Below are 13,567 nucleotides of genomic sequence, written 5' to 3' on the forward strand. Positions count from 1 at the left end.
AAAACACCTAGTGTACCCTATCATTATAATGAAGGTGCTGAAAGAAGAGAGGCTGGAAATTGGTAGATATAAATACTGCTGACAATGCGCCAAGTACCAAGAAACATTTAATATTATGTAAAAATTGTTCTGAAGGAGCACAAGCTATATACAGAATGCTAATTCATTGAACGATGCTTCCAGATGGACAGCTCCTAGTGCTACCAGTCAAAAGGTAGTGTGGTTATATACCAGTCTTCATTGTCCAACAGATTTTTAAAAAATCAGAAAAAGATCTACAAAAATAAAATAAGGGTTACCAAAAAAAAAAGATAGCATTGCCTGGAACCATGTAAAATTCTCTGTCTAAAAAAAGGTAACTGTAAACTGATACAAAATCATCCAAGCTAATTCAACTTCAACATTTTTAAGACAATAAAATCAATACAATACATACTATCTTGCTTTCCTACATAGCATTTCTGAGGTATACTATGCTATACTGGAAAAACTCTGAAAAAGCGTTTCCAGTATATGCTACATTAGCTATTTGTATGTGGCTTGTACTCTTTCTGGACAAGTTTTACATGCTGTTGAAATGTTTCTGAACTCACAGAACATTTCTGCCTGTTTGAAACATTCTAGTTTTAAAACTAGTAGACCCATCAAAATCTTTTCTGAAGCAAGGACATATCGTATTATGACAGCGAGAAGAAAATGGTCAGGAATCATTAATTTTGGCAAATAAGTAATGCACCCAATCACTCCCACTTACCACTTCCTGCCAGAGAGAAGAAACAGCTAAAAACAAACTAAGAAATGATTATTGCTGGTTAGTTTGGGGTTTAAGTGTGAACAGCAATTCCAGGCTTGCCACGCTATTAAAAGGTGAGAATCTGAAATTAGGGTTTCATCTTTGCATGAGATTGCTGGTTTCTTTGGAAGTGATATACCAAGAATCCTAGTCAACATCATCATAGTAAAGAAAACAGTACTGTGGGTTTTTAGGTTTTTCCACTCCTGCTTTTAGAAAGAACTAAGTGGAAAAAAATTAAGCAATTCGCTTGGGTAGGCTGTTCATTATCTATATGCTAGGATTCTTTTCTCAAACAGTGGAACAGCATAACACTCAAATTTTATGTGAAACCACCACAAGGATCCTAAACATTTCATTATAGTAGCTTATTATACATGGAAGAGAAAAGCATTCAGTTCAATCAAATCAAAAAGAAATAAACCAGCAATTGGATGCAATTCAATTTTAAACATTTTTCAATTGTTCGTGTTTCTAAAAAATCAGTTATAAGTGCAGTTATTAAAGAGGCAGAGGTGTGATAAACTGCTTTTACTGAGTCATAGATAAACTATTCTCTAGCCTAGGAAAATTAAGTTCAATCAGTTATGGTTAAGATGTTTCTGAATTTGAAATATAACCAAAAAGTATTACTTTTGGAGACCGTGCAGCAAAACCGTCAGTGGCACAAGAAGCTTAGTGGAAGAGGGGTAAACTACAGAGTAGACAAGTGCACTGGAGACATAGGTTTTCAAGACTTTTGAGTTTTTCTCTTAAATTTAACTAATGTAAGAGAAATGCTGTGTTTAATTTTAAATGAATATTCTATATTTTAAAACTGCATTAAAAGTGTTAGTTCTTTTTTTACTGTGTAACCTATATTATTCAAATCATATTTCCCCCCTAAACTAATACTCAAGCTCAAATATTTATGGTTAACTGAAGCACAAAATTAACATTGACTCCAATTTCAGTTTTATTAATATATATTCTCAAGAACTAATGCTGTGAAGAACAGGGTTCAAAACCTCGCTCAAGGTGACCTTGGAAAAGCCACTTTCGCAAGATCTGTATTGCCCTATATCTCAGGATCTGATTCCAGAGTATCTGCTTTGAACTGAATTATACGAATCTATACTGTTGGATAATCCGGGATAAGCAGATAATTGGGATCAGATCCTGGGATATAAGACAGTGTAGATCCAGCGTCAGTCTCAAAAGAAGGAAAAAACTACCCTTTTTGCCTTCTGAACAAATCTTACCACAAAAAAATCAAACAAAAAAACAAACAACACATGATAGTTTTAGAAGTCAGGAATGACTTGAACAGACACAACAACAAGCATGCTGAGACCAGGATATTATTTGATTCCAAATATTCTTTTAAAAAATATCCCTGGGAATTATATAATGCCAGCTCAAAGAGTATTCTAAGAATTTCATTAAAACATACACACAAACAGATTCTGGCTGATGACAGGCTTCATGGAGAGTAGATACCACATACATCCAGTTTGTGTTTTAACTGAATAATTCCTTATTCCTTTTAGAATAAAATAAATCTGGGTAACATACAGCCACTGCCTTCCATGGGTATTCTATGGGCCCTTCCATATTGCCATATAACCCAGAATATCAAGGCAGAAAATCCCACAATACCTGCTTTGAACTGGGTTATCTGAGTCCACAGTGCCATATATTCCAGTTCAAAGCAGATAATGTGGGATTTTATTCAGCTGTGTGGAAGAGGCTTTGTGTGTTATCTGCCATCATGTCACCTCCTACCTTATAGCGACCCTAATAATTTCATAGGGTTTTCTTAGGCAATTAATACTCAGAGAGGTTTCTGCTAGTTCCTTCTGCAGAAATGTAGGCTACAGCACCATGTGATCCAATGTTGCATGCACAATGGGAATCTGATATGAATTCTGAAAGCAGAATTTGATATTACAAGAAAGGCTACTTTTGACACCTCATATTAAGTCAAAGTCTCCTTGCCTGAATCTGTTGTCTTTGAAAATGAAGGTTTCATTATGGCAATCCCATGAATTTCATAGGGTTTTCTTAAGAAAGGAATTATCACAGGGCATTTTGCCACTTCCTTCTTCTGAAATATAGCAAAATAACTAGTATTCACCAGATGTCTCCCAACTAAACTTGGCAAGTTTGTGCAGAATTTGATTGAACATCTTTTAAATACAATACAGCTATCGGGAGTTAGGGATGATGAGTAAGAAGCAAAGAACAAAAATGCAAATGAGAGGTACACACCTTGGGAATACCCCTCTCCCTCCAAATTTCTACTCATTTGTTACTCCATCCCTCCACAGCCTACAAAGAGAAGGTTTAGGTAGTGATATATGAAGGGATGGGAGGAGTTAATTAAAGCTGAATGAAGATGATGGGAGCTCAGAGTAGTTCCAAAAATAAAGGGCCCTATTGTACCACATGGGAGAGTCCTTTTAGAACATGAGCCCTTAGTATCCACTGAGCTTTGATACCAAAATCCATGGATATTCAAATCTCGTTATACAGTCATCCCTTCACATTTGGAGTTTTGGCTTTTGTGGTCATTTGCAGAATTAGTTCAAATGTTAAATGAACTTCTAGGCCCTTCACTACAACCCCCTGTGAAAGTTGACCATACAGCCACACTGGAGGACCTAGAGATTCCTATAAAGAACAGCTCTCTAGGAATCTTTAGATCCAACTAAGTGGAATTCTATGGTCAGCTTCCAGAAGATGTTGAGAGAATCATTTTAGAGGCACTAGAAATTCCTAGAGAGGCATTCTTTCAGATACATAGGGTTTTTTATACATTAATGGCTTTCTTTAGTTTTATGGGGTCCTGTGCATTTAACCCCAGTGACTGTGGAGGACTCATTATACCCTGAGTCCCATGCTCACACCCCTATCCCAAAAGGTACTAAAGGAGGATAACTTGAAACTCTCAGAGGATATGTCTATAATGAATGAAACCACTTTAACTGCTATGGATATATGCTTAACCCAGACAAGACTGAGGTGCTCCTGGGTCAGTAGTAAGATCTGGGAATAGGAATTCAGCCTGTGTTAGATGGGGTCACACTCCCCATGAAAACACAGGTTCACAGTTTGGGAGTACTCCTAGATTTGGCTCTGAACCTGGAGTCCCAGGTATCAGCAGCGACCAGGAGTACTTTTGCTGAGTCAAAACTACTGCATCAACTGTTCCCATTCCTGGAGAAGTCAGACGGTGGTACATGTCTTGGTTACATCCCAGTTGGACTACTGTAAAGCGCTCTACATGGATCTGCCTTTGAAAACTGCTCAAGAAACTTTAATTGGTCCAAGAGCAGCAGCTAGACTATTTGGGGTTGGATACAGGGAGCATACAACTCCTCTGTTGTGACAGCTCCACTGGCAGCCAACCTGTTTCCAGGCACAATCCAAAGTGCTGGTTTTGACCTACAGAAGGACCATATATCTTTCTATGAACCTGGGAGACATCTACGATCTACTGGTGAGGAGCTTCTCTGAGAGTTGGAAGAGACTTTGTGGGCCATCCAGTCCAAGCTCCTGCCAAAAAGCAGGAAAATTGCATTCAAAGCACCCCCGAGAGATGGCCATCCACCCTCTGCTTAAAAGTCTCCGTAGAAGGAGCCCCCACCACACTCCAGGCAGAGAGTTCCACTACTGAACAGCTCTCACAGGAAGTTCTTCCTAACGTTCAGTCAACTTTCCTGTAGTTTGAAGCCATTGTTCCACGTCCTAGTCTCCAAGGCATCAGAAAAGAAGCTTGCTCCCTCCTCCCTATGACCTCCCCTCACATATTTATACATGGCCATCATGTCTCCTCTCATCCTTCTCTTCTGCAGGCTAAACATGCCCAGCTCTTTAAGCCTTGATCATTTTAGTTGTCCTCTCGACACATTCTAGCTTGTCAATATCTCCCTTCAATTATGGTGCCTAGAATTGGACACAGTATTCCAGGTGTTGTCTGACTAAGACAGAATAGAGGGGTAGAATGACTTCCCTGGATCTAGAGTACACACTATACTCCTATTTGTGCAGGCCAAAATCCCATTGGCTTCAGGCGTTCCCCTGGATCTTTGCATTTCATTTTTTCTGCCTAAGTGGAGTATCCTCCATTTGTCCCTGGGTTTTGTCATTTAGTGAGGCCCAGGACCTGTCTGGCTGAACAGTTCCAAGGCCACTCCCTAAACAACAAACCCTAGAACTATGCACAAAGCAGAAACCAGATTTAAAGTGGATCCATGCTTTAGTGCAGGCATGGGCAAACTTTGGCCCTCTGGATATTTTGGACTTCATATCCCACGGCTGGTAGGAACTGTGGAAGTCCAAAGCACCCAGAGGGCCTACGAGTGCCCATGCCTGCTCTAGTGCGATGAAGTCCCAGGATGGCTTTATTCCTACTGGCCTTCTACATTTCCCTGCCAGCAGGCCTTTGGGAAGAAAGAGGAGCATGCTGCTGGGGAGATGGTGGGTGGGATTTGGGGGGACTGTTTCAAAATGTCATTTTAATGGTATGTATTTAAACTCTGTATGGTATATATTTGAACTGGGGCCCCTGATGCCACAGCAGGTTAAACCTCTGAGCTACTGACCAAAAAGGTCGGTGGTTCAAATCCAGGGAGCAGGGTGAGTTCCTGCTGTTAGCCCAGCTTCTGCCAACCTAGCAATTAAAAAACATGCAAATGTGAGTTCAATAGGTACTGCTTCTGCAGGAAGGTAACGGCGCTCCATGCAGTCATGACCTTGAAGGTTTCTATGGACAATGCCAGCTCTTCAGCTTAGAAATGGAGTCGGACACAACTAGACTTAATGTCGGGGAAAACCTTTACCTTTACTGGGTTGCTGTGAGTTTTCCAGGCCGTATGACCACGTTCCAGAATTATTCACTCCTGACCTTTCACCTGCTTCTATGGCAGGCATCCTCAAAGATGGTGCGGTTGCTTTGAGTTTTCTGGGCTGTATGGCCATGTTCCATGTTACCTTTACTTGTCGTTTAATGAGGCCCAGGACCTGTCTGTCTGCGCAGTTCCAAGGCCGTTGCTTAAACAACAAACCCCAGAACTCTGCACCGGATTTAAAGTGGTTCCCTGCTCTAGTGCAGGCATGGGCAAACTTCGGCCCTCCAGGTGTTTTGGACTTCAACTCCCATGGAGGAATGAAAGTCCAAAATACCCTGATGGCTGAAATTTGCCCTAGTGTGATGAAGTCCCCGGATGCTTTTATCCCTGCTGGCCTTCTGGGGAAGAATGGGGAGCATGCTGCTAGGGAGGTGGTGGCTGGGATTTTGGGAATGGAAGAGGGGCTGTTTCAAAATGTCACTTTAATTGTTTCTATTTTAACTCAGTATCCACACACTTTTTGAATTTTAATGTTGTTTGAAACGGTGGTTGTGAGCCGCCTTGAGCCCCCTCCCTCCACAGATAACGGAGATGCGGGCAAGAATGGAGGCTCACTCACCCTTGGATGCCGGGGCTGTAGGGCCTCCTTTTCCACGGCGTGCCTTGCAGGAGCAGGCCGCATCCGGGCTGCACGGAGGGGCAGAGGCCTCCCTCCCCGGCTCCTCCTCCCGCTCCTCCGGCGGAGAGCAAGTAGTTCATGCCATAGGTGCTGGCCTTGTTGTCCCGTTTCCTGCGGCCTGGGTGGTACTGGTGGTAATGGTGGTGGTGGTGGTAGTAATGCCGCGGAGGGGCGGCTCCCGAAGGCCGCGGCCCGCCTTCCTTGGCCGGCTCTTCTTCCCTCCGGGGGCTCCCTTCGGCGGGCGGCGGCAGAGGCCCAGGCGGCGACGAGGAGGAGCCTCCCCCGCCGGGACTATCCGCTCCGGACTCGGAGGAGGACGAGAAGGACGACGACGACACCGAGGAGGGAGACTTCTGGAGCAGCAGCAGCCTTGGCGCCCGCCTCTCCTCCGAGGGAGGCGGCGTCGCGGGGCCCAAGCGGCAGAGGGAATAACGGGCCGGGCCTGTTGGCGGGAAGGGAGGCGCCGAGGAAGAAGAAGGAGGAGGTAAAGAGGGCGAGGAGGAGGAGGAGGCCGAGCCTACGCCGCCGGCTCGGCCTTGCGAGGTCTCCCAGATCTGCATCCAGAGCGCATTGGCGGGGCCTTTCTGCTCGGGCTGGATCCAGGCCACGCGGGGATCCATCCATCCATCCGCCCCTCCTTCCTCCTCAGGCTCCTTCCTGGCCGCCGGCGCCGACGGGCCTGTCAGGCATGCGTTTGGAGGAGGAGGAGGAGGAGGAAGAGGCGGGGCCAAGAGGGGGCGGGGACAACGGGGAGCCCATTGGACAGCCGCCTCCGCCAGGGCATCGCCCCTCCCCCCGCCCGCTCTCGAGCCCCAGCCGCGCCTGCGCAGTCGAGACCGCCCCCTCTGAACTCTCATAACGGCTCTCCTGTTCTGTGGTTTTCGGCTGCTTTCCCTCACTGTCCAGAAATGGTGTTTCTGTGCTGCTTTCCCGCAATGTCCTCTTTGCAGGGCTAGGAAGGGCACACGAGGGAAAGAGAACAGTATCATACAGTGTATTGTCGAAGGCTTTCATGGTTGGAATCACTAGGTTCTTGTGGGTTTTTTCGGGCTATAGAGCCATGTTCTAGAGGCATTTCTCCTGACGTTTCGCCTGCATCTATGGCAAGCATCCTCAGAGGTAGTGAGGTCTGTTGGAAATAGGACAATGGGTTTATATATCTGTGGAATGGCTGGGGTGGGGCAAAGAGCTTTTCTCTGCTAGAGCTAGGTGTGAATGTTTCAACTGACCACCTAGCTCCAGCAGAGAAGAGCTCTTTGCCCCACCCCAGCCATTCCACAGATATATAAACCCATTGTCCTAATTCCAACAGACCTCACTATCTCTGAGGATGCTTGCCATAGATGCAGGCGAAACGTCAGGAGAAATGCCTCTAGAATATAGCCCGAAAAAACCCACAAGAACCTAGTATGATACAGTGTTTCTCAACCTAGGGGTCGGGACCCATGAGGGGGTGTCGGAGACCATCAGACAATTGATTGATTACTGGAATATGGATTAATGGACAACGAGACTGGATGCTGATTCTATTGATGAGACGTGATGGATTGTTGTTTTCCTGTATTGTTGTATTAATGTTCTGATGTTAATTAATTGATATTACTGTTTTAAATGATTAATGATTTTGTACTGTATTGTTGATACTACTTGTTAACAGCTCTGAGTCGCCTGATGGCTGAGAAGAGCAGTATACAAGTGAAGTAAATAAATAAATAAATCAGAAAATACAGTATTTTTCTGCTGGTCATGGGGGTTCCTTATGGGAAGTTTAGCCCAATTCTATCATTGGTGGGGTTGAGAATGCTCTTTGATTGTAGATGATCTATAGGTAAAGGTAGTCCCCTGACATTAAGTCCAGTCATGTCTGACTCTGGGGTGTGGTGCTCATCTCCATTTCTAAGCCGAAGAGCCAGCGTTGTCCATAGACACCTCCAAGGTCATGTGGCCAGCATGACTACATGGAGCGCCGTTACTATACATCCCAACAATTACAACTCCCAAATGTCAAGGTCTATTTTCCCCAAACTTCACCAGTGTTCACATTTGGACATATTGAGTATTTGTGCCAAGTTTGGTCCAGATTCATCATTGTTTGAGTTCACAGTACTCTCTGAATGCAGGTGAAGTACAACTCAAGGTCAATGCCCACCAAACCCAGTATTTTGCGTTGGTCATGGGAGTTCTGTGTGCCAAGTTTGGTTGAATTCCATCGTTGGTGGAGTTCAGAATGCTCTTTGATTGTAGATGAACTATAAATCCCAGCAACTTTTGTTGTTGTTCATTCGTTCAGTCGTCTCCGACTCTTCGGACCTCATGGACCAGCCCACGCCAGAGCTCCCTGTCGGCCGTCACCACTCCCAGCTCCTTCAAGGTCAGTCCAGTCACTTTAAGGATGCCATCCATCCATCTTGCCCTTGGTCGGCCCCTTTTCCTTTTGCCTTCCACTTTCCCCAGCATAATTGTCTTCTCTAGGCTTTGCTGTCTCCTCATGATGTGCCAAAGTACTTCAACTTTGTCTCTAGTATCCTTCCCTCCAGTGAGCAGTCGGGCTTTATTTCCTGGAGGAGGGACTGGTTGGATCTTCTCGCAGTTCAAGGCACTCTCAGAACTTTCCTCCAACACCACAGCTCAAAAGCATCGATCTTCCTTCACTCAGCCTTCCCTAAGGTCCAGCTCTCACATCCGTAGGTTACTACAGGGAATACCATGGCTTTGACTAGGCGGATCTTTGTTGCCAGTGTGATATCTCTACTCTTTACTATTTTATCGAGATTGGACATTGCTCTCCTCCCAAGAAGTAAGCGTCTTCTGATTTCCTGGCCACAGTCTGCATCTGCAGTAATCTTTGCACCTAGAAATACAAAGTCTGTCACGGCATCCACCTTTTCTCCCTCTATTTCCCAGTTGTCAATCATTCTTGTTGCCATAATCTTGGTTTTTTTGATGTTTAGCTGCAGCCCAGCTTTTGCGCTTTCTTCTTTCACCTTGATTAGAAGACTCCTCAGCTCCTCCTCGCTTTACATACATCCCAACAATTACAACTCCCAAAGGTCAAGGTCTATTTCCCCCAAACTCCACCAGTGTTCACATTTGGACATATTGAGTATTTGTGCCAAGTTTGGTCCAGATTCATCGTTGTTTGAGTTCACAGTGCTCTCTGAATGCAGGTGAAGTACAACTCAAGGTCAATGCCCACCAAACCCTTGCAGTATTTTCCTTTGGTCATTGGAATTCTGTGTGCCAAGTTTGGTTGAATTCCATCATTGGTGGTGTTCAGAATGCTATTTGATTGTACGTGAACTATAAATCCCAGCAACTACAACTCCCAAATGACAAAATCAATCTCCCCAACCCCACTAGTATTCAAATTTGGACGTTTCGGGTATTTGTGCCAAAACTGATCTAGTGAATGAAAATACATCCTGCATATCAGATATTTACATTACGACTCATAACAGTGGCAAAATCACAGTTCGGAAGTAGCAACGAAAATAATTTTATCATTGGGGTCACCACAACATGAGGAACTGTATTAAGGGGTCGCAGCATTAGGAAGGTTGAGAAACACTAGTATAATATAACCTAATGCCACAACCTCTTAATACAGTTCCTCATGTTGTCTTCCTCGGCCTACTTCGGCCTCCCCATCCCTGCCAACACCGCCTGCCTCGTCCCCGTCCTGCTCGTCCTCTGCAGTGACAGCGCCCAGCTCGGAGCCTGGCCCAACCACATCCTTCTGGGGCTCTTCCTCTTCCTACAGGTTCGCTGGGCAAGCAGGGAGAGAGAGAAAGGGAGGGAGAGAAGGAAGGAAGGAAGGAAGGAAGGAAGGAAGGAAGGAAGGAAGGAAGGAAGGATCTCACTTTCAAAGACGTCTTCCTTCCACCTGTCCATTTATTTATTTATCGTGTCAGGAGCAAACCAAACAAGTTGTATTGCATAAAAACAAACAAAACACAAAGTTTGCAGACTTGGTATTCTATTAAATGTTCTTTGACCAGTAGCTGGCCACATAATAATATAAAGGTAAAGGTTTCCCTTTGATATGTAGTCAACCACTGTTGAGGATAGTCATGTGAATCCCAGTGACGATGAATCTGGCCCAAACTTGGCACATATATCCATTATAGTTAACTTAAAATATGCCAGGAGTTGAGGATATTAATAGGAGTTGTAGTTCACCCACAAACAGAGAGCATTGTGAACCTCACTGACAATGGATCTCGACCAAATCCGGCAGATACAATCAGGCATTTTCTAGTGGGACCATAAAATTCAAAAAGGGACAATCACTATTTCTAATAACTAGCATTACCCAATACAGCACTGTTCCATTATCCGGGCAGACTCCAAAAGGGGGCCTAGACAGAGAACGATAGTCCATTTTATGGGTGGGAGGGAGAGTTGAAGGAGGAAAATAACTTTAATTTGTTTTTATTCACCCCTTCGCTGGCTAGATTTTGTAATTGATTGATTGTTGTGCAACTGTTTGATGGAGCAGTGCTTCCTAGGTATCTGGAAAAGAAACTGTTATCCTCTTGATATTTTTTCAGTTTATTTACTTGATTTCTACAATAACTTTCAATCAAGACTGAGATACAAAGATTGTTCTCGTGTACCTTCAAGCCAACCCAAGGCAAACTTACGGCAAGGTTTTCTTGGGAAGATTGATAGAGAAGAGATTCTTTTCTGTCTTCCTCTGTGGCCAAGAAAGTGTGAGTAGCCTAAGTTTATCCATTGGGTCTCTTCATGCCAGATTCAAACCCGGATATCCAGAGTCCTAGTCCCACACTCAAACAACTATGCATTACTGGCTCTTTGGGTTACAAGATCAACTAAATCTGTGTGTGGGTGGCACACAAACAGTGAAACACATAATGGAAATTCTAGATTTAGAATTTAATGAAAAGCACATTAAAATATGCATCATACACTCATTAAAAGTGATATATTTGACAAGTAGTGAAGCCATGCCTTGATAAAAAGACTTGTCTCCAGATGGCAGAATAGGTCAAACTTTCCCTAGGGTGCATTTACACTAGAATGAATATAGTTTGACACTACTTCAACTGCCCATGGCTCAATGCTAAGGCAAGGTTTTTAGCCTTCTCTGCCAAACTACAATTCCCAGGATTCCACAGCATAGACACATGGCAGTGAACGCAGTGTCAAACAGCATTTATTCTAGAGAATAGATGCACCCTAGGGAAAATTTTAAAGTTTCCAAAAGCTCATTATAACTTATTTTCTTGAGAAAAAACAAGATGTTCCCCATATGAAATGCTAGTTAGAATTTGCACCTCACCACACCCAAGAGCATAAGGTACATAGAGATAACACAATTATTGAAGTCAGGTGTTGATTGAACCCTTGGGCCAATGCTTTTAAAGCAGATCTTAAGTATGTTATGCAACCAAATAGATGGAAGCTGATAGCAGCTGAGTACAATAGATCTTAGATAGGGTTAGGAAATTCTTCTGTCAGTGTTAATATTAGCGCACACTGCTGCTCCTGTTGTCCAGCTCTGGGAGTGGGAAAAAGTAATGTGTGAATGTTATCTGCAGGTGTTAGTTTAATATTTATAAGGGGCCAGGAGGCAGAATGTTCCCTTTATTTCAATTACACGAATTTAATCATAAATGCATTATGTTATTAAAGATGACCAAAGAATGTTAAATTTTAAAATAAAGATGCTACACAATGAAACAGTTCAGGAGTGTGTTACTTCTTGCTTCACTTAGAATGCAAAATGGGATTTCATTCACACCAAAAAGTATAGTGCTTTGGCTGCATTAGCTGCATTCTGTGGAATTTGCTGATGTATTAAGGCTTTCTGAAAGAGATTTCTAAATAGCATACAAAATTACAAACACCACGATTCCATGGGATGGAGCCGTGGTCAATAAAGTGAGATAAAAGTGCTATAGTGTGAAAGAAACTGCAGGTGTCACCATTTGTAAACCATATACTTCATAGTGTGTTTGAATAAAGCTGTGTTCTAACTATTCCCAAGAAGTGCTAGTAGCTGCCCTACTAGTAGTAATACTTCCTCAGAGTGGCTCTAGTATTACAATGTTCATCCATTCCATAGATGTGGCCAGCAGCCGGCTCTGTTGTTTCACATTAAAGCAAAAAGCAGTGGTTCTGTGTAACCTTGCAGAGCAGAATTCTTGTTGAAAAGCTTAAAAACAGAGAGAAGAGTAAACACTCTATCCTCTTCATTTGACTCAAGCCCTGGCCTGCTAGAAATACTGTAAAATAGAAAAGGATGTAATACTGTGTCTGTTGGCAGAAGCCCAGATGTGAAGAATAAAAGGAGATTACAAAAGCCATTCATTATAAAGCACACAATTTTGAAATTTCTTTCAAATTACTCCCAAGTTGAGCATAGATTCCCTAGTTATTAAAGGTACTACAGGTCTTTCCTCTGAACCCCTCAGAAACGTATTTCCCAGAAAACCCATTTGGATGGAGGTTTTCTCAATGATGCACCTGCCAGACAAGTGAGAGAAGTTTGCTCTTTTTCAATAAAAAGGAATAATAAATCCATATTTAAAACTATTGTTGTTTTTTCAAAAAGCAATTCATCAAAACTGTTGCGACCTACTGTCATCTCATTCGTATTTTCCTTGATGCAATCACAGTCAATGAAACTTGGTAAATGATATGCCTTTTTCATCAGACAGAAATAGGTAATAATGATCTGCATTGGCTAGCCTCTACATTGTTTCACAAAATGAGGACCACAAGACAGGGATGAATGAATAACAAGGCACAAAATCATCTTTTGGTACATGCCTAGTTTGTTACAGGGATATGAAAGTACTCCCTAAGTAGTAGTTGGCATCTGTTGAAATCTTAATTTTGTAAAGTTCTTCCGAATTTGTGAATGATTGTGGCAAACCTGTTGGAAATGCAACAACACTTAGCACTGAAGAGTGAAGAATGACTCACAGTGGGCAGTACTAATAGGGTTAGATAGTTTGAGTCGCCTGAGATGTCATCCCTCTATGTCTACTTATCCTAGCCCCTTGTGAAATAAATGGATACTCTTAGGTCCCTACTACACTGCCCTATATCCCAGGATCTGATCCCAGATTTTCTGCTTATCTCAAATTATATGGCAGTGGAGTCTCATATAATCCAGTTCAAAGCAGATAATCTGGGATCAGATCCTGGGATATAGTGCATTGTAGAAGGGGCCTTTGGAACATTTCTCTACTCCTTCTTCTTCCCATGAGTTCTCTCTTGACTTTACAAGATGTA

The 13,567-nt window shown here is 43.1% G+C and overlaps 1 protein-coding gene and 1 long non-coding RNA gene across 3 annotated transcripts in view; both read right to left on the reverse strand.

The window, feature by feature from the left end:
* TENT4A (terminal nucleotidyltransferase 4A) overlaps window positions 1–7,164 on the reverse strand; it is a 28,469-nt gene extending 21,305 nt beyond the window's left edge. For both annotated transcript variants that reach the window (XM_060774057.2, XM_060774056.2), the window contains exon 1: window positions 6,245–7,164. In XM_060774057.2, the coding sequence (XP_060630040.2) occupies window positions 6,245–7,161 (917 nt within the window). In that variant the 5' untranslated portion in view covers window positions 7,162–7,164. The remainder of the gene's footprint in view (window positions 1–6,244) is intronic.
* The window catches only part of LOC137096960 (uncharacterized), a 212,428-nt gene extending 204,778 nt beyond the window's left edge, over window positions 1–7,650 (reverse strand). Inside the window, exon 1 of the long non-coding RNA XR_010909844.1 lies at window positions 7,619–7,650. This is a non-coding gene — a long non-coding RNA (uncharacterized lncRNA). The remainder of the gene's footprint in view (window positions 1–7,618) is intronic.
* Between the last annotated feature and the right edge of the window lie 5,917 nt (window positions 7,651–13,567).

The sequence above is a fragment of the Anolis sagrei genome, chromosome 4 (assembly GCF_037176765.1).
Source record: "Anolis sagrei isolate rAnoSag1 chromosome 4, rAnoSag1.mat, whole genome shotgun sequence".
Classification (NCBI taxonomy): Eukaryota; Metazoa; Chordata; class Lepidosauria; order Squamata; family Dactyloidae; genus Anolis; species Anolis sagrei.